We start from the raw sequence: 19,375 nt of genomic DNA on the forward strand, positions 1-19,375 counted from the left end.
TTTGTCCATCCATCCATTTATTGTACTGCTTAAACTCACGCGGGTCACGGGGGCGTGCTGGAGCCTATCCCAGCTATCTTTGGGCGAGAGGCGGGCTACACCCTGAACTGGTCGGCAGCCAATCGCAGGGCACATATAAACAAACAACCTTTCGCACTCACGTTCACACCTACGGGCAATTTAGACTCTTCAATTAACCTACCACGCATGTTTTTGGAATGTGGGAGGAAACCGGAGTGCCCGGAGAAAACCCACGCAGGCACGGGGCGAACATGCAAACTCCACACAGGCGGGGCTGGGATTTGAACCCGGGTCCTCAGAACTGTGAGGCAGATGTGCTAACCAGTTGTCCACTGGTGTTGCATAAACTTGATTTATTGTTTATACATTTGAACAGGTCTCTTTATCTTGTGTTTCCATCCATCTATTTTCTCTTCCACTCACCCTTGTGAGCTGGAACCTGTCAAACTTTTCCCCCCTTGAAAAACAATCATCAAGAAGTGTGTGTCGGGGGGGTGAAAATGGTGTGAATGCGAGTGTGGGTGCTTGCTAGAATCCAGCTCGCCTTGCGCCCCAAATGAGCACCATAGAAAATCGGTGGATGAATGCATTCTGGAAGCGAGAAGTTGCTCATTTGCATATCCAGCAGAGACTTAACATTTCACTTCTATTGATTCCCCTCAGCTGCTTGATTTTTCCAAATTGGTCAGCACTTTCACAATGTTTGACACCCAATTCATGAAACAAGTAGGGCTGCGCTTGTATTTCATTATTGATCCCGAAAAGTGATTAGCACTTTAAAACGTGCGAGGCATCTAATTCCGTAGACCCCCAATTGAGTGCATCATTTATTTTACAACGCAGCTTTTTGAAATATGCACCTGAAAATGCCCCCCGTTTATGAATGTTTAAGTTGAGCGAACTGTTCATTTGTAACAACTGTACCTACGCTATGAAGACTTGCTGGAGTGCTAAAAGAATGTGAACGTCTATATTTCTTTTTTTTACTGTTAGTTATGCAAACTGATTATTTTGGGGTTTCCACTGATGTTTTTACTGTGGCACCCACTTATTTCTTTATTTGAAGTTGATTTAATGTTGAAGCTGATTTTTAGACTTTCCCTCTCTTGCACATCAGCGATAAGTTTCCACCCCGCACCATCTTCCAAAGCCAATCCGATTTATTGTTTATGAGTTCCTTCCCAATTTCTTCAATTGACTTGTCTTCTTGACTGATGCTCCTCTTTGATGCATGTTTTCCACACAGCTCAATCTTAAGTGTAGTTTAAATAACCTCTTAAAAGTTTACAATGTTTGAGGAGTCATGTGTGCCTGTTACTAACTCTTCTCTCTGGTTCTCTGTAAAGTGTGTGAGCTCCTCGATATGTTGGTGTATTATTCATTCTGGAGTACAACACAGAAGCAGAAGGAGAGGATGACATTGTTTTATGTGCCAGAATTAAAAAAAAAAAAAAATAATAATAATAATAATCGAAGTACCTCGAAGAGCTTTTATTTTTGGGAGTCCTCTTTGTGTGAAATTTCTCAGACGACTGCAGTTTGTAAATGTTTTGTTTGATGCCTGTGCGTGATTTCTCTCTCTATTTTCTTCTTTTTAGGTTTGTGGCAGCGCCGGGCAGCATGTTTGAAGCTATTGAGAATGAAATGACTGTGATGCATTTGGTGTTGCAAATAAATCTGTTAGTTTTAACCTGCGCTCATTTTTCGGGTGGGTATTTTCACAGCCAATGCGTGCTTTATGTTGAAACTCCACTAACAACTCTTCAGTTAGAAATAATCATCCCCAGACATAAGCAGTCTGTTTTGTTTGTCTTTTTTGTTTGTCCCACAGCTGGTAAAACTTGTTAAACCACACACACTCAGTGTTTGGCTTCTGTGGTGCAGAAGGTAGCAAGAAATGTACATAAACGTGAAAGGGTGATACAGTAAATAGACAATTCCAGTTCATAACTCAATTTGAAAATGTTCACAGATGATGGACAAGGGGATCAATGCCCTATTTTCGCATGTTAAAACGTAGAGTAGGACTAATTTAGGTATTATCAAATACATATATTTCTATTCCGTTGAAGTCCAAAGAGACCACAGCATCTTATTGTTCAAGTAGTAGAAGAGAAGGTTAAGCCAAATGCTTGCAACGTTACTTTATTACTGTTAATGATGGTGTAGTCGTACATTCACACGCTTGACCTCAGTGCGGGCAATACGGGTTCAGCGCCCTGTCATTGACTTGCGACCAGTCCAGGGTGTAGTCAAACCTTTGCCTTTAGACTGGTTTGATCAGCATTTCTTGTACTTCAAGTACTGCAGTGCTTGATCTGATACTTGATAGCAGTGAATAAAGTTATCGTGTGTTCACCAAGCTCGTATCAGTGAAGTCTTCCTCAGCAGCATCTTCGAGCCTTTGTGGACGTTCCTGATAAACTACAGTTGCGCATTGTATTCTTGTAAATTCCCATTTAGTGTAATAAATACACAGAAAATACATTTAAAGGTTACTGATAATATCCATGGGGGAAAAAATTCAACTTCTGCAATTTCAGGAACTGTTTTTAGTGAATGTTTTTTTTAATTTTTTTTTTTTTTTTTTTTAATTTACACTCCACTATTCACTACGTAACTCATCAGAAAACAAACATTGGACATCAACAAAATCCTGCAATTCACTCATGGATCTGATTGCCTTGACGTTAGGCCACGATCATTTTCTTTAAATCATCTAATGATTTAGAAAATAAATCGTAATAATTTCATCAGAAGCACATACTGTACTCAGAGCCGGCTGAAAACGAAACACATCAAACATACTGTATAACAGAACATGTTGGAATGAAATTCTGCTTGGGACACTGCAACACCCATCAGCGTTGCAATAACTACCTATCCATGCTGACACCTGCTGGACAGACTACATATTGCAGCTTTATTTATTTGTTAATTTTTTTTAACAAACACTCTACTCTTTCAAATGTCTCTTGCGTCGATGTTAAACTTTGTAACTCATTTGCACCACCATCCAAATAATGTGGGCCCAGTCTCGGAGCAAAATAGTGTGGAGCCATTCAAGTGCAGTTGAAAAGTAAAATGTGCAATGACAAGATTTACATATCTGAGACGTTAAAACAGAAAGCCCATATCGCATGCTTGCGCCACACAAGCAACTAAAATAACTCATTTGGAACTGAAATACGATGATTAACCATCTTTTCTTTCTTTTTTTTTTTTTTTATGCACAAACCGCCACCACAACAACACATTTTTCTTTGGAGAAGAATTTATTGAGGAAACTTCTCACGAAAGACAGGGAATGTGGAAAAACAACAATAAATATCCATCATGAACAGCATAACTAGTATAAATGTTTAATGAAATGGAAAATAAACAACAGTATCTTTTAATTTGTTGTAAATAATTGTAGTCGCTTCTTTTATTTAATGCAGAAAGAACAGCAATGACATCGAGGCAATAAATCAAATCGACTCCAAACAGCATGAAAAGTAAATACATCGGCAAATGTAAACAAAATAGATATAATCCAGGCTTTATCTGGATAGTAGGTTTAGAACAAACTGTATATATGTAAAAAAAATAGCTCATTTATTCTCTGAGCCCAAAGGAGACAGTGAGTTCATGTATCAAAGCACACAAAATACTTTAGTCAAGATCAAAACAAAAAGAAGCATAATTTCCCCAACATTCAATGTATCCGTGCAAGCCCATTAATTAGCATTTTCACGTTAATTCCGTTTGAAAACTTCATATTGCAGTCTGGATGTTAAAAACATCAATAAGCACATGAGGCTCATTGACGCACAAGGCACAGCTTGTTTATTTATTTGTTTTGCTTTTTTTTTTTTTTTTTTTTTTTTTTTTTTTAATTCAGCAGTATACACCCCCCAAAATACTCGCGATACAGCTTCAGAAGTTTAGTTTTCATACTTTACAAACCTGTTTTGCCCAGCGAGTGATTAGCAATGCAACGTCAACACAGTTTATTCATTATAAATACATTTGTAAAAGTTGTTGTGTGACTCCCACGCTCTTCACTTTTACAGTGTTTTGTCATATCCCTGTAATATAGTAACAACCAGTAAAATATAATGACCCCCCCCCCAAAAAAAAACAAAAAAAAAAACGTTTTAACCCCCCAAAAAACCTTAAAGATTGTCTGCAAACCTCCATAAAATCAAAATGAAAACTTGAATAATTTTTATACTGCACCCATTATTTTTCTGCATAAATGATTGCAAAACCCGGTTGAGTAACAAATACAAATTTTACTCGAATTTGATAACCTTTCTGTACAATGGCATGAATTCTAAAACACCTTCTTAATTTTTTTTTTTTTTAATAGTGAGTTCATACTTGTTAAGGCACATTTAAAACTCAAACACTACCTCTGAACAGTGAGTTTGGTGATCAGGACAGTAATAAATATATTTGACAATTCTTTGAAGTTCTGAGAATATTATTGTGTTGGTACTTATTTGATCATACATTCCCTTCCCCGTGAATTAACTCTACAATTCATCTTAAACATTCAAATGTCGCTGTAGAAGAACATAATTGGAGACTATCTTTGATGGATATAGTCTGTTCATACTTGGGGGGGGGGGGTAAAACTGATGCCACACTCGCTGGCAGATCACATGAGGGACGCCTGCACAATGTAATAATTTCAAAGAACTGCATGAAAACAAAAAGAAAAATCAACTCTGCTCAGTTCGTCACCATGAGAAGCTACAACCACAAATAAAGAACAATTTTTGTTCGATACATTCAATTTTTTTTCACGACCTGTGATTATTTCGATGGTAGAAAGAATGTGTTTCTCAAGTAAAGCATGCCTACAAATCATGTTACGTGTGGACAATGTGTCTGTGCTGTGCGTCTTTTAGATTGAAAAGACGCACAGCATGCACGCTCGCAAAGATGCGGCGTAGAATTGGGCCTCCATGAACACACATAAACTTGATCCCATGGAACATGCGAAACTGTGTTGTGACTGTGATACGTGTTGAGAGCTGCTGCGAGTGGAGGCCCATCGGGATCCTTCTCACCCTCTGACAAATTGACGGTGGGTTTTTAAACCTCAGTGACCTTACTGATCTGCTCCGGCACTTTCTCTTCTATTTTCTGCGGCGCGAGTTCATCTTCATCATCCACGCTGAGGTCCAGCCGCAGGTTATCGAGGGTCTGCCGAATTGTCAGGGTCTCCTTACGCCTAAACAGAGACAAACAATTCCACTTTGACATTGGTTTCGAAAGACTTCACTTCCACTGACAGTCCGCGACATTTGGACTCCTGCATATGATATATGATATGCAGTTTCCCACTTCAAGTCAAAGTAACTTTGTATGCACGATACAGCAAAATGCGGAAAATGTGTGCGTGTGTACGCACGTGTGTTGAGACTCGAGCGTACTTTGTTTGCAGGTGTTGGTCGAGCAGCTGCCTCTGAAGCCGTCCGTTGGACTCCCTCTCCTCGGCCAGCTCCCGTTGAGTGTGACGGAGCTGAGCGTCGCGCCTGCTCGCCTCCTCCTCGGCCTCGTTCAGCTGCCGCTTCAGCGAGCGGATTCTCTGGGCCATCTGCGTGACCGATCACAGAGAAATTGAGTAAGCGTCCAGAAAACAGAGCGTGTAAGTCTTCACGTCGAAAATGGCAAAGCTAGATTTAGCCACACATGAGTGTAATATAATGAGATGCGACGTAAGCGCAATTTGTGAGAGAGGTACTAATTGAACTATATTTCATTATCATTTCATACTGCACGATGGAGGTGGTTGTTCGCGGTGGTGTCCAACAGCAGCCGTACCGTGAGGTGTTTCTAATATTTTGGTTCCCTTATCAAGAGAAGGTCCAACTATTGTACTCAGCTTTTAGCACGATGCAGTGCATTCCGTCACCGCTGCAAACTATTTTACGACATCCTATTTGTTGTAAAGGCAACAATGAAGTGTGCAGTCAATGTATGTTCACAGATTTCTAAACTTAAATTCAAGAACGCTGTCAGCGTTAAATGCACTTTATTAGCGCGTAGTGCGTGTGTGCGCGTTTGACCAAGTCTTTCTGCTCAGCAGCCAACCGGTGCTCTTCCTCTATCTGATCGCTCAGCTCGTTGATCCTCCTCTCCAGTTTCCCAATGGTGTTGGAAAGAACGGCTTTGCTCCTGCACAAAAAACAAACGGTCATTCAAACCTGCCCATATTGACGGTTGAAGGAAAGCTCTTCTTTATAGCGTACTATACATAGAGGGCAACACACATGATTCAGTTCTTTTAAGGGGGGGGGGGGGGAGGGGGCAGCCATGTGACACAGTACCTCTCCTCAGTTCTCAGAAGGTTTTCCAGCTCTTTGACACGGCTCTCCGTCTTGGAGATGACGTCCTCCAAAGGTTTGCTGCTTTGAAGCTCATCCATCTCCAGACGCAGGTCACGATACTTCAGACAGACACAGAGATCTTTTTTTTTTTTATCAGAGTTTAGGTCATACAAGTAAAATAAGATCATTTGACACACTAGATTGATGAATATTATTTAAAAAAAATTAATTAAAAAAAGGCCAGCTTGCACACAGCGAGTTTATCCTCAGACTGATAGAGATTCTAAACTGATACAGAAAACAGCATTTGTCAGATATCACTGTTTGAAATGACTCCGCTTTAAAAGATTCTATAAGTCACGTTTAAGTTAAGTGTGTTTTTACAGGGAAAATGACTCACGTGCTGCAGTCTAGTTTATTTCAAGACATGTGGCCATCCTGCAAACTGAGGCCTAAATTCCCTGATGCATGTTTGTTTAGTGGCTAGTCCAACAAGTAAAGATGCAAGTACAGAGGTGGGTTTCTCTGTGTAGTTTTCATAATGTACCAAGTTCTCTCAAAAGGATACCTATTATACATACATAAAATTGCCTTTTTTATTTCTTGTATACAGATAGTGCCTGCCCATCCTCCAAGTGTGAAATGAAACAATCTGATTCGTGAGTGAGCCTGTTACGTAACCACAATATGGTTGAATTCGGCGACTTCCTGCACGCTGCGTTCATTTGCAGTGTGGACGAGGAGCGGTGAACATCTGCTGATTTGCCACAAATGACCACCGCAAATTGCTCATTGCGAGCTGACTTTGTCGCATGACCTAGCCTTGCCTCGCCAACAATATACATTTGATCACACATGTACTGCACCTACTGACGTTTAACAGACTGTCTAATATATTTAATGAAAGTGTGCGACATTTAGTCTTTCTTATCGACCAGAAAAGCCACTAAATGCGAACAGTGGAGTCTGGTATGTGCCACAACCAGCATGTGGCAGTGTGGAGTTGAGCTTCAGAGAGCTCCAGACGTAGTCATTGCCTCACCAATCACGAACCTCGCCGGACGTCACTGACGCACACACACCTGTCTCTCCGTGATGGTCTTCTCAGTTTCAAGTTGGTCGTTCAGATCTTTCTCCTGAATGAGCTTCATCTGCAGCTGCTCAGTCTTGACAGCGAACGGGAACAGGTGTCAATATTCCAGAAAATGGCATTCACCGGATCAAATTCAACTTTCCACGTGTACGCTTTGTGTACCTGTTCAATATTTCTCTTGTGCTTGGCGGCCCATCTCTGCTCACTATCATGCAGCTCCTCCACATCAGACTCTAGGTCAATCATTTTCTCCTAAGAGTAAGAAATAAATAAGTTGCTACACAAACAACACAGTTGAATTTTCTTCTGTGTTGAATTTATCAAGCGAAACACACCGAGGTCATATAGAAATGGGACAGACTAAGTACCTTCAGAAATAGCGACATGATGAATTTTTGGGATTATGGAATTTGCACACTGATTGCTAAACAGGATTTGCATAATTAATACCTCATTAACCCCAAACTGTTGGTATGCATTAATGATTAATTCAAGTGGACATCTCAGTTTTGAATCATTAGGTCATGCATGTAACCACACTGTGAAGGCAGTCTGATCAACTGCTGGAAATAGAAAGTTCAGTTGTAGCGTGAAACAGGAGGGTAAATTGCTAATATGAAAATTACATTCAAAAGAAGTACAGAAACAAATATGTCTTCACAAGTGCACATTCAAACTTCGTCACAATCATTGAATCTTCAGTGTCCTGCATCAGTTTGCTTTGCAAAAGCCTAAATAGACCTTTCTACGTGGAGTTTGGAGTTTTTTTTCTCTGTGCTCGCTTGGGTTTTCTGTGGATATTCTGATTTCCACAAAATACGCGTATGTGTGCTCTTTTTCCAGGCCTTTACTATTAGCGTGTATTGGATAGCTTATAATCAAGTCGTGATTCGTGCTGGTATATATGAACAACAGATGCCTATATTGATTATTATATTATGTTATTAGAAAATGCTTCCTTTAGATCACAGGTGTCAAACTGGTGGCCCGGGGGCCAGATCTGGCCCGCCACATCATTTTACGTGGCCCGCGAAAGCAAATCAAAATTGCTAATTGTGTGTCGATTGTGCTTGTCATAACGTTGAGATATCGCAAGCATTTTTTGTTACCAACCCCCATTTGAAAGGAAATGTACTAGTTGAATTTTTTTTTATAGGCTTCTGATTTTAAAAGTAGTTATTCATTAATTTGTGGTGTAATTGTATGAGGTGATAATTCCTTCATATGGGTTCACAGTCATAACGGCCCTCAGAGGGAAGCCATAACTACGATGTGGCCCGTGACAAAAATGCGTTTGACACCCCTGCTTTAGATGATTATTGTGCGCACGTAGACCTCAAATGGTGCTCAAGCACCTGCCCTTTTGCCCTGCATGAAAAAAGTACCCTATTTGCTGCATCCCTTTTTTTCTTCATTCAGCAGTATTTATAAACAAAATTTTATTTACCATTTTTGTCATCAATTCCACCCAAAGTATTTTGAAATTTGAGGGTATTTATTTGAGTCCTGGGGAGAATTGCACATATGCTCCCACCTTAATTTATTTGGAGTTAATAAGAGGCACCTGAAATGGTGGCAGGTGTGTGCTAATCCAATTTACCATGAGTTCGAATGTGATCGCTTAATTTTGTCAGTCAAATCCCCATTTATGAGTGTGTGTGCAGTTCTGCAACCACGTAATCGTAGTTGTTTATTTTTACTTCCCCTCTCAACTTTTTTTCAATCAAGTTGTACAGGTTACAGGTTAAATAAGTAAAAAAAAGCCTTAACATGATTTAGCATGGTCTCATTTTTGTACATAAAAAACGGACGTTTGTTCATAGTTTTGTTATTGACTGTGTTAACAGAAATAAATACATAAGTGAAAACATATACACCAATTTGTTAGAATAATTTTGGTGATGGGTGCCCTTTTATTTGGCTTGCGCACCCGCCCCCAAAAAGTTCTGTGCACATGCCTGCTCACCGGACATTTAATTGAGTATTTTGGATAGCTGTATCAGGAATACAATTATTAAAAAGCACCTGCCAATTCTACGCCACTGCAAAGTACACCCATAACCATAGAAATGTATTGTCGGATTAATACTTCTCTTACGGTCCAAAGTGAGCTTGTCTTCATTAGGGCTGTGGGTGAACTGACTTTAAGCGGTGGTGTTCACCTTGGACTTGTTGCCAGCCAATCACAGGGGCATGATGATGGAAAACTGAATTGGTGACCTACTTTCTCTTGTTAATCATCTTGATTCTAGCCTATTGTGGTAGAACTAATGAATTGGCTAGTAAATGTATAATCTAAGTGTTTAAGTATGAGTGTCTGATATTATGTTGCATTGTTGTCTGATTTTTGAATACAGTATATGCAAAACATAGAATAAATAATTGATTTGCCTTAATTCTGTTCAAGAGTGAGGCAGAGTGTACACAGAACACAAGAAAAGACCTCAGTTGTATTTAAACCAAAAAGCACGTTTTTACAGTATCATATGATTGAACACAGCCTCCATTAATGGTATGATAAATACAAACAAACAGACAAACTATAAATAATGTTGCATTCTCTGTTCCCTTAATTGGCGCATGAGGATAAATAAGTTTTCTGATTCCAAATCTGAAAAACACATCTGATCAGTAAAGCCCACCCCTGGTAAAGCACATTTACCTGAGCCTGCTTGAGTTGTTTGGCCAGGTCATCTTTGGCCTGGATGGTGGTCTGCAGCTCCATTTGGAGGTCGTCCACGGTCCTCTCCGCCTGCTTGCACTGCAGCTGGAGTCTCTCTCTCAGCTGGATCTCCTCCTCCAGCGTCTGCTCTTTGTCTATCAGCTTACCAGACACCTGTATCGCACAGGTATCATATTATGACACTCAAATATTATTGCAGCTACTGTGCGTAGTCTTTCATGAGGTCCAGTTATTGGACAGGGGGACTCACATCTCCCTGCAGTCTGATGATGAGTGCCTGATGTTTCTGAAGCTCCTGCTCCTTCTCCAGCAGACTCTCCTCCAGCTCCTCCATCCTCAGCTGGGCATCCTGACGCAATTTCTGCTGAAGGTTAAACTCTGCTGAAGACTGCGAGGACATCTGCAGGGCGTCGGCCAGCTGGAGACACAACAGATCTTGATGTAACACACTGCTAGTAAAGTCAGTTATCATTGTTACTTATTTTATATAATCGTTAGCATATAGTGTAGAAACAGGCTTGTGTAAGAGCACTTCTGTTTCATTATGCTTCAAGTTTATTTGTGATATAGCGGTAACAGAGCATCATTACCAATAAGGAATGAGTAATAATTCCAAGCCCTCCATATAACAGAGATAAAGTTGTTCAGTATAAAAATATATTGTAGATAACAGAACACTTAAACATCTATACATAAGTAAAACTCAGTTAGTTAAATAATTTAGATCAACCGACAACAAATCCATCCATTTTCTGAGCCGCTTATCCTCACAAGGGTCGCGGGAGCGCTGGAGCCTATCCCAGCTATCATCGGGCAGGAGGTGAGGTACACCCTGAACTGGTTGCCAGCCAATCGCAGGGCACATATAAACAAACAACCAGTCGCACTCACATTCACACCTACGGGCAATTTAGAGTCCACAATTAACCTAGCATGCATGTTTTGGGGATGTTGGGAGGAAACCGGAGTGCCCAGAGAAAACCCACGCAGGCACGGGGAGAATATGCAAACTCCACACAGGCGGGGCCGGGGATTGAACCCCGGTCCTCAGAACTGTGAGGCAGTCGCTCTAACCAGTCGGACACCGTGCCGCCCGACAACAAATTGATAATCAAATTAATGAAAGATGATTTTTGATAATTATTAATCGTTTAGAGACCTTATTCAACTTAAAATTGTCCAAATCCTCGACATTTCATTCTCTCAACACTACATATTGATAATCACATTTATTATAACAAGGCAGTAAGTATTAATAATTAGACTTCTTATAATAATAAAGCAGACTGATTGTCTTTGCATTCCATCAAAATAAGATCTTTAACGTTGGAAAAATGTTTGCCTATTTTCTGACATGTTACAGACCAAAGCATTAACTGAAGTATAATCAATTTGTTTGCTTATTTTCTAGTTGAAATAATTTCCTGTTTTTCAATAGAGAGGGCAACTTAAAAAAGTGTTGTTAATTAACTACAGATTAATCAATTGTTAAAATATAAGAAATACAGAAGTTACCGATGTAAAGTAATAGCATTGAAATACTAAAATGAGGAGTGTACATTGTGAAACAGTAGTGAATTCAGAGCATGTCAAGTAGTCATACTGATGTGTTCGCTTCCTTTTTATTTATTGTTTACATATTACTGTAACAGTCACTGTATTTTGATTGCACTTATTAACTGTGCAATTGCTAAACGGTTTAATTCAAGCCCAACGGAGAGTGAGCTATTACCTGTCTCACTTTATGGGTTATGGAATATTGGACTTTTACTCAAAGGAGGTCAAAATTGAGACCATGAACAGTATGGTATTTATGCAGAGTGCTCAATTTATTTGTTGGGGACTTTGGCCCAGTAGAATCTCTCCCCACACACAGTTTTTAAGGCAAGCGAAATTTCATATTTAGCATCTATTTCTACATTAAAAAAAAAAAAGAGCAATCAAACTGTGTACGTCTATGTGTGTTGTCTGCAAAGAGGCACTTGATGTTGAAAGCCAGCTGGTGGACAGTGAGCGATAAAAACGGAGAAAATGCCTTCCATTGGCTCGTAAAGTGTGACCTCTGTATTACTGCACCTCTGTCTCCAGTCTTATGACGGTGTCCCTGAGTTCAGACGCCTTCTTGCTTTTGCTGTCTTTGTCCACCTCCAGCTCCTCCATCTGTCTCTCTGCCAGCCATAACTTCTCTGCCAGATTCTGAGAGTGCTGCGCCTCCTTCTCAAGGGAGTCCTAGACGCGCGCACACGCACGCGCACGCACACGCACAAAATGTTAATTGCAAAACAATGCAAACGTAAAAATATGGATTATATTTAATATACATTAGTTCTACATTTTCTGTCGAGCAGAACTGCTGACGGATGCGACGGGTTACTACTGTAGAGTTCCACCAGCACAATCAGCACAAAGCAGTTCAATTTGTTTTTGTTGTTATTTTGCACCTCAGCATCCTGGATCTTGTTTTTAAGGGACTGCTGGAGGAAGCCGAAGGCGTACTCCTGAGTGTTGGCCTCCAACATCATGTCGCGGGCCTGCTTCACCTCAATCTGCACACATGACGATCAGTCAGTCACCGCAGCTGTCTGTCGATCCATATATCCAATTTGTACCTCCATCTCTCTGTTTTTCTCCTCCATGGCCTGATTTGTTCTCTGCATCTCGATCATTTGCTCCCTCATTCTCTTCAATTCATTGGACAGTTGCGTGTTTGTCCTCAGCAGGTCTTCGCTGTTCACCAATAGGCCCCTCATTTCAAACCTGAAGCCAAAGGACAGGACAATAACTGTGGGCTTTGACTTAAGAGTCAAGTTACATTGCACCTCCCAACCCCGCGCGCATGTGTGTGTGTGTGTGACTTTCATCTTAACTAGTTTATATAACCAGTTTCTCTCTGTAAATTCTCTTTTATTGTTTTCTATTTTAGAATACAGTGCTATTTTTCAGTGCACGTTTATCGCAGAGGTTGCGTTCCAGAAAACCCCCTCAGTAAATGAAAAAAACGAATGCACTGAATCCGATTACTGTGACAGCATTTCAATGGGGAAAACTGATTTGGCATATGAGTAAATTGAGTTACGAGCTTGGAACAAATGAAACTCGTACGTCAAGGTCCTACTGCATTGTGACAGCACACGAGCCCGAAAGTTTACACAACGTAAATATCAAACAAAATATGAGCAAGATGGATGGGAAATACATCTATACTCTAGTCTCGAGACTGTAGGATGATAATTAGCGGGATGAAGTCACCTGATTTGGGTCCTCTCTTTCTCCATCTCCACACTCTCGGCCTCCAGAAACTGGTTTCGCTGGAGAGGACATACACCTCATGTAAATAATCACATTTTGTTCAGACGCAGATGTCAAATACACCAAATTCCAGCAAAACAGCAATGTGTTTTAAAATGGATTTAGGCAAACAGTGTACACAATCAAAACAAATTCAACATGCACCTAAAAATTGGGGAAAAAATAATATTGTGGGAGGTGTTTTTCAATATTTTGGTAACCTTTAAGGTCCAAAATATTAGAAACACACCTCACTCTGATGCAGCTGCAAAATGCTTGTAACCATTGTATATTCTGACTGAGGAAAGGCCCACCTTCTGACAGTTATCCAACTGTAAGGTCAATTCCTCAATAAAGTCTTTTCTACTGAGGCCCCCCAGTGTGGCAGCGCGCATGCTATAGTGGCTTGATATCACCTAGAGCAAAGGAGATGCATGTCCGCATGAAACAAAACAAAAACACACAAAGTGTGAGTTAAGGTAGAATGTCAAATGTACAATGTGGGTTTCTGTGGAGACGTACAGGGTTGGGAACCTCGTTCCTCCTCTTCAACAGAGAATCGTAGGCAGTATAGCGCATGCGAGGGGGCAGGAGAGCGGAGCCCCTCATAGGCACGGGACTGCTGCTGTGACTGTTCAAGGTGTGCAGGTTCAACTCTGAGGTGGAAATTCCACTCTGGATAGAGACAGAAGTGAGGTTCAGCCATGTTAACCACAATGTAATTCATTTTGATCTTGTTCTTTAGATCAGTGATTCTTAACCAGTCGTTGTCCGTATAGTGTAAAAACAGAACGCAGAGTTCTTTTATTCGTATCGTTAAACGTTTTCAACATTTACCTGGTGTTTCCAGTTGCAATATTACAAACCTTAAACTCCTTCGTTCGGTATATGGGGTTGTAATCAGCAGATACGTTTATATTCATGGTGGTGTAGGGACTGTTGAACACTCGAGGGCTTTCAGCATAGATGGTCTGTAAAAAAATAAATAAATAAATAAATAAAATAACACACACGCACACAAACACACACACACACCAATGTTATATCGTAGTTAATTGACGTTTTAGCTTTTACATCTGAATTCGTATCTCTTTACAATTTGACGATGGGGACATTTGTTTTTATACATTGCCTTACAAATGCATTGACAAGCGGTAGAAAATGGATGGATGGAAACAGCCAGAGGATACGTTAATCCGTGTTTTGGCCAAAAGATGGCGCTGTTTGACAACTGGTTAGTTGCTTGCGGTCTCATAGTCATTTTCTACACCACTTGTCATCTTCAGGGTTGAGGGTGAGAGACAGGTAACACCCTGGGCTGGTTCCCAGTAAGTTGCATGGCACATATACACAAACAGCCATGCACTCACATTCACACCTATGGGCAATGTATTTATTCATGCCTGTTTTTGGGACGTGACTACCTGAAGAAAACTCAGGCAAACATGGGCTAAACATGCAAATTCCACAAAGGCGTGATTTGAAACTAAGACCCTTCGACTGTGAGGCGCACTTGCAGAAATAAATACAAAAAAATTCTCACTTTACGCACTGCCATGTCAATGCCACACAATGTTTATGGACCCCTTAGAATTTTCAACATTAATAAATGATCTCCCTTCTATGAATCACACAAACACACAACTCTCCAAAAGAAGGGCACTCATCAGCCCCACCCACCCGATCAGTTTCTAAGTCCCGGGAGGCAACTGACTCCAAGGACCCTTGGAAGTTGTTGAGCCCCGGCTGAGTGGTCTCCCACCGGGACAGCCTGGGGCTGTTTTCCCCCGGCGACCCTCCGCCTCCCGGACCATCTGCATCCTTGCCACTCAAGCCGTTGGTCTTCAGATCATTGTCGAGGAACAGCTGATATTTGGGGCTGGGCGGCACGACTCGGGGAGTGGAGGGCTCCTCCTCTGACAGGCTGTCTGTTTGCTTATTTGATTCGCTTTCAGGCTCCTGAAAAAAAAAAAAAAAAAAAAAACATTTCGGTCATCATGTACACACAGGAACAAGTGATTTTAATGAGCATGTGCTGATGTTGTTCAGTTAAAGTGAAAGCACTTGCAACTCTTGGCAATTTATTCCAATATATTACGACTATAGTTTTTTTTTTTCTTTTTCAAAATGCTGAATGACGCACCTTTAAAATCAACTATTATTTTTGACAGAGACGCTGACAATCTTTTCTCAGATGTCCAACATCCTGCTTCATATTTACTGAAAACAGCAGTACGTCACTGCTTTTAGAGTACATTATGGATACACTATTCACAAATGGATATTTGGCTTTTGGTTGAAATTTTAGAAAGAACCAAAAGTGCTCTATAACCTTTACAGGTGAACTTAATTTGATCTCTAAACTTTTGAATGCATGTCCAACTGTTCCATGTTTCATTATTTTTTCTAACAAGGCAAAATTCATAACAGGTGTATGATCCATTAATCAACCAGTACATTTCGTGGCTCAATTTAAAGGTTTCTATTCATCATGCTGTCCATATTTGGACATCATGAGAGCAAGACGTCAATTAGCAATTCATCAACAGTTCCTCGCCCTTGCTTAGAGAGTCATAGCGCGTCATCAGCAGGTTACAACAGAGATACGGAGAGACTGGAAGAGTCACAGAAAGGTATAGATATCAACGTCCTTGGAAATAAAAAAATAAAATAAATAAAAAATAACTTTTGTAGTCGCTCCTTGTTAGAGAACAGCAAGTTGTGCAAAAAGTACTGAAAGACTGAACAGTTGGACATTTAATAGTTTAGAGAAGATAAAATTAAGTTTATTTTTAAAGGTTACAATGCATTTTAGGTTAATTACATTTTGTGGTAGTGTATATTTTAGGTTTTAATTGAAGAACTTCCAAATACAGAAATGTACATATAAAGATAAAGAAGGGTCGCAACTTAGTTTGGACACAAATGAGTAGTGACTTAACCTGGCTTTGGGGCTTTTGAATCATTTTCTCGCTTACATGTCTGAAGAATTCACAATAAAATACTTTTTATGATGCTTTTAGAGATCTATTCTACCTCTGAGTCTGTATGCGAGTGAAAATAATTTAGAGGAAATTTTAAATGGAAGATCCGTAATTTGCCTCTTAGCCACAATAAGTCGCTGCTTCGCCACAAGCATTGAATCAACACAAACTCAATCAGCAATTAAAAAAAAAAGACAAAGTCCATTTTACCAACGCAACATGCAGTAAAATTGTCATTTTGGCATAATCTACATTTTTTTAAAAATGAAGTGGAAGGAAAGTGATGAGTATAGGGAGACTCCAAAGCTATTTGAAAGGTTTGATCATTGAGGACATGCTTAAAATCTCCTTTGTAGTCCATGACACTGATTTGTACGGACTTTTTAAAAAACATTTTAATCAAGCATTTCAAGAACATGCAGTGCCATGCTGCCATTTTGTCTTCATGCATAGAAAAATTGGAGCTTTTCCCGTGCAATATATTTTTTTAAATTTATTTATTTATTTATTTTATTTTTTATTTTTTTTTGCTTACCGATCCCATGCCAGAGTCTGCCACCGAATCTCTACCAGAGTCTGTTGTTTTGTTTGAATCTGTCCTCTGACTGCTGCTTCCTACTGGACAATCAATTCTTGCAGTTATCTGGCTAATTCCCGCATCTCTCAGAGAAGATTCAGCGGCTCGCTGAATTTCCTCCCTGAACGGAGGCGTCACAGAGATGCTTGGAAGCGGACTGTCGTCTCGACTGATAACAGTCGGACTCAACTTGGACTTAGGAGACAAGATTGTCTCAAAGGAAGTGAACTTTGGATCTCTTCCTGCGGCTGAAAAAAGACCCAGAGAAGACCCGAGATATAAGTCATGCTCTGGACCAGAGAATTTACTGATAAGGTCTTTGACGCTGCTGGTTCGTCGCAGATTTGAGAGGCCTGCTTTCCTCTGACTGGCTCTCCAGTTCTGTTCGGCTTCTTCTTTGTCGGTTCTCTGCTGTGGACTAAGTGGCGATTGGGAGGAAGACGCAGGTGTATGCTGAAAGAGTCGAACACAATAACAACCCGCCAAAATAAAGTTAAGGAGTAGCAGTAGACACACCGCACCCCATTTGAAGTGCAGGCAAAAACAGTCAGACGAAAAACACACACTGTTCACTGAAATACAGTTGAACCGCTGCTATTGGCGAGGGATGAGGACTGACCACTGCCGCGAAGAGCGAAAATCTACAAGTAATTGACGCCCACCCAAAACGGTTGGTAATTACCTATAGATGTCAGAAGATGGTGGCAACCACTTTTTTTTTTAGCAGACACGGCTAGCTATGGGCTGACAAAACGTGTTATATGACACATGGTTATGGGCTATGAAAAAACACAGCACATAGGTGAGTTTTTCAGCCAATAACAGCGGACAGTTTCCACCCTAAAAATAGGCAAATGCCCAACTGCGAATATGCGGTGGCTCACTCTACTGCGATTAGCTAGCAAGCAGTGTAGTGTCGACATCCCTCAAATGGCAAGTCAAGAATTCATTACGTTAATTTTACATATTTTCATTATTATTTTTTTTTTTATTATTATGCATCAAGTCATAAGTAGGGGCAACTCAGTTTTAGCAATCAATGTGCAGCTACATGTCACACCTCATCAAAGAAACATGTCGGAAACATGGGTAGAACTAAATGGAACATTTTATTGCAGTAGTCTGAGATCGTGCAATGGTGAAAGATCAAATTTGTCTTGTAATCTGATCCGGGCATTACGTCTTGTCTGTCTCACACCGCCAACATGTTTTTTTTTTTAAATAACTTTATTGGCTGTCAGATATTTACAGTACTTCGTCAAAAGACATGCCACAATGCTAAAAATAAACCAGCTTTTGGATTCAAATACACTGTACATGATGGCGACGCGGAGTAAATGTCTTTTGATGAGCCGATCGATGACATCATTGATCGGATGGCGGATTATGACATTAAAGCCGATCATCATAAAATGCTAAATATCGGCCGATACCGATCAGGCTGATCAGATAAAGTCTAATTATTTGTATATTTGTTTGACAATTATGAATGTTAAAATGTTGAGTCAAATATTATACAGTTAATATACATATAATATCCTAATATAACATCAAACATATCTTGAATCAATTTCTATTATTTACCATGGTATAATGTTATTTTGTATTTGAACAAATCAGTTGTTAAACAACAGCCAACAATATTTGAAATGTTCATTCGCAATAGCATTATTATTTTTAATGATTTATGTGACAATTTAGAAAGCAAAAACATACGTGATGTCTTATCATCAAGGAAAAAATTAGTGTTTACGGTTTACAAAAAACTTTGTTTTTTTTGTTCCTGTTATGACAATTGAGGTTTTAAAAATATTATTTAAAAATGCCTGTACAGTTAGTAAAGGTTTAATGACGATGACAAATTGACTCTGATGATTTTTCTTCGTTAATCCTTTGAGGAAACAGACTTTTAGTCCTGGAACGGATTGTGATCGACCTCAGAGGTTCCACTCTATGGAGAATAGAAATAAGTACTGTACTTTAATGGGCACTATCAAGTTTCTTAACTGGAACCTCTGGCTTATTATCTGTACCAATAGTTTTGTTTGTTTGAAAAACATAATATTCAAGATGACATGAAGCCCAGAAAGTGTGTGTATGTGTGTTCTAATCCTGACATAAATCCCTCTTGAGAAACGGCAACATCTGCTCGCTCATCTAAAAACATCTCCCAGCGAAACAAACACCAGGCTGTCTCTCAATCGTTAGATAAAAGAGGTAGACTCCAAAGTCCACTTAACTTAATAACTCAAAAGAGACAAGAATAAATGAAACTGGAAACATTTTTCACTGTTTTCCAACCAACCACTTGACTAAATCCAATTTTAATTAACAATGATAGCAACACGGCCAATGCCACTTAGAGAAATGAAGTGGCAGGAGTCCAAGGGTTTAAAGCATCGCGTG

At 39.9% G+C, this 19,375-nt stretch overlaps 1 protein-coding gene across 7 annotated transcripts in view; it reads right to left on the reverse strand.

Moving 5' to 3' along the window:
- Window positions 1–3,360: 3,360 nt before the first annotated feature.
- The window catches only part of LOC133413991 (cingulin-like protein 1), a 55,497-nt gene continuing 39,482 nt past the window's right edge, over window positions 3,361–19,375 (reverse strand). For 5 of the 7 annotated variants that reach the window (XM_061698978.1, XM_061698973.1, XM_061698974.1 and 2 more), the window contains 16 exons: window positions 15,089–15,367; window positions 14,275–14,379; window positions 13,931–14,083; window positions 13,723–13,824; window positions 13,370–13,428; window positions 12,730–12,877; window positions 12,562–12,666; window positions 12,197–12,349; window positions 10,371–10,538; window positions 10,100–10,273; window positions 7,600–7,689; window positions 7,427–7,510; window positions 6,345–6,463; window positions 6,084–6,192; window positions 5,448–5,611; window positions 3,361–5,245 (listed from right to left, as the gene is read on the reverse strand). In XM_061698978.1, the coding sequence (XP_061554962.1) occupies window positions 5,107–5,245; window positions 5,448–5,611; window positions 6,084–6,192; window positions 6,345–6,463; window positions 7,427–7,510; window positions 7,600–7,689; window positions 10,100–10,273; window positions 10,371–10,538; window positions 12,197–12,349; window positions 12,562–12,666; window positions 12,730–12,877; window positions 13,370–13,428; window positions 13,723–13,824; window positions 13,931–14,083; window positions 14,275–14,379; window positions 15,089–15,367 (2,151 nt within the window). In that variant the 3' untranslated portion in view covers window positions 3,361–5,106. Of the gene's footprint in view, window positions 5,246–5,425; window positions 5,612–6,083; window positions 6,193–6,344; window positions 6,484–7,426; window positions 7,511–7,599; window positions 7,690–10,099; window positions 10,274–10,370; window positions 10,539–12,196; window positions 12,350–12,561; window positions 12,667–12,729; window positions 12,878–13,369; window positions 13,429–13,722; window positions 13,825–13,930; window positions 14,084–14,274; window positions 14,380–15,088; window positions 15,368–19,375 lie in introns of those variants that run through there. The other 2 variants (XM_061698972.1, XM_061698976.1) reach the window with 2 other exon arrangements.

Source organism: Phycodurus eques, chromosome 15 (genome assembly GCF_024500275.1).
Source record: "Phycodurus eques isolate BA_2022a chromosome 15, UOR_Pequ_1.1, whole genome shotgun sequence".
NCBI lineage: Eukaryota > Metazoa > Chordata > Actinopteri > Syngnathiformes > Syngnathidae > Phycodurus > Phycodurus eques.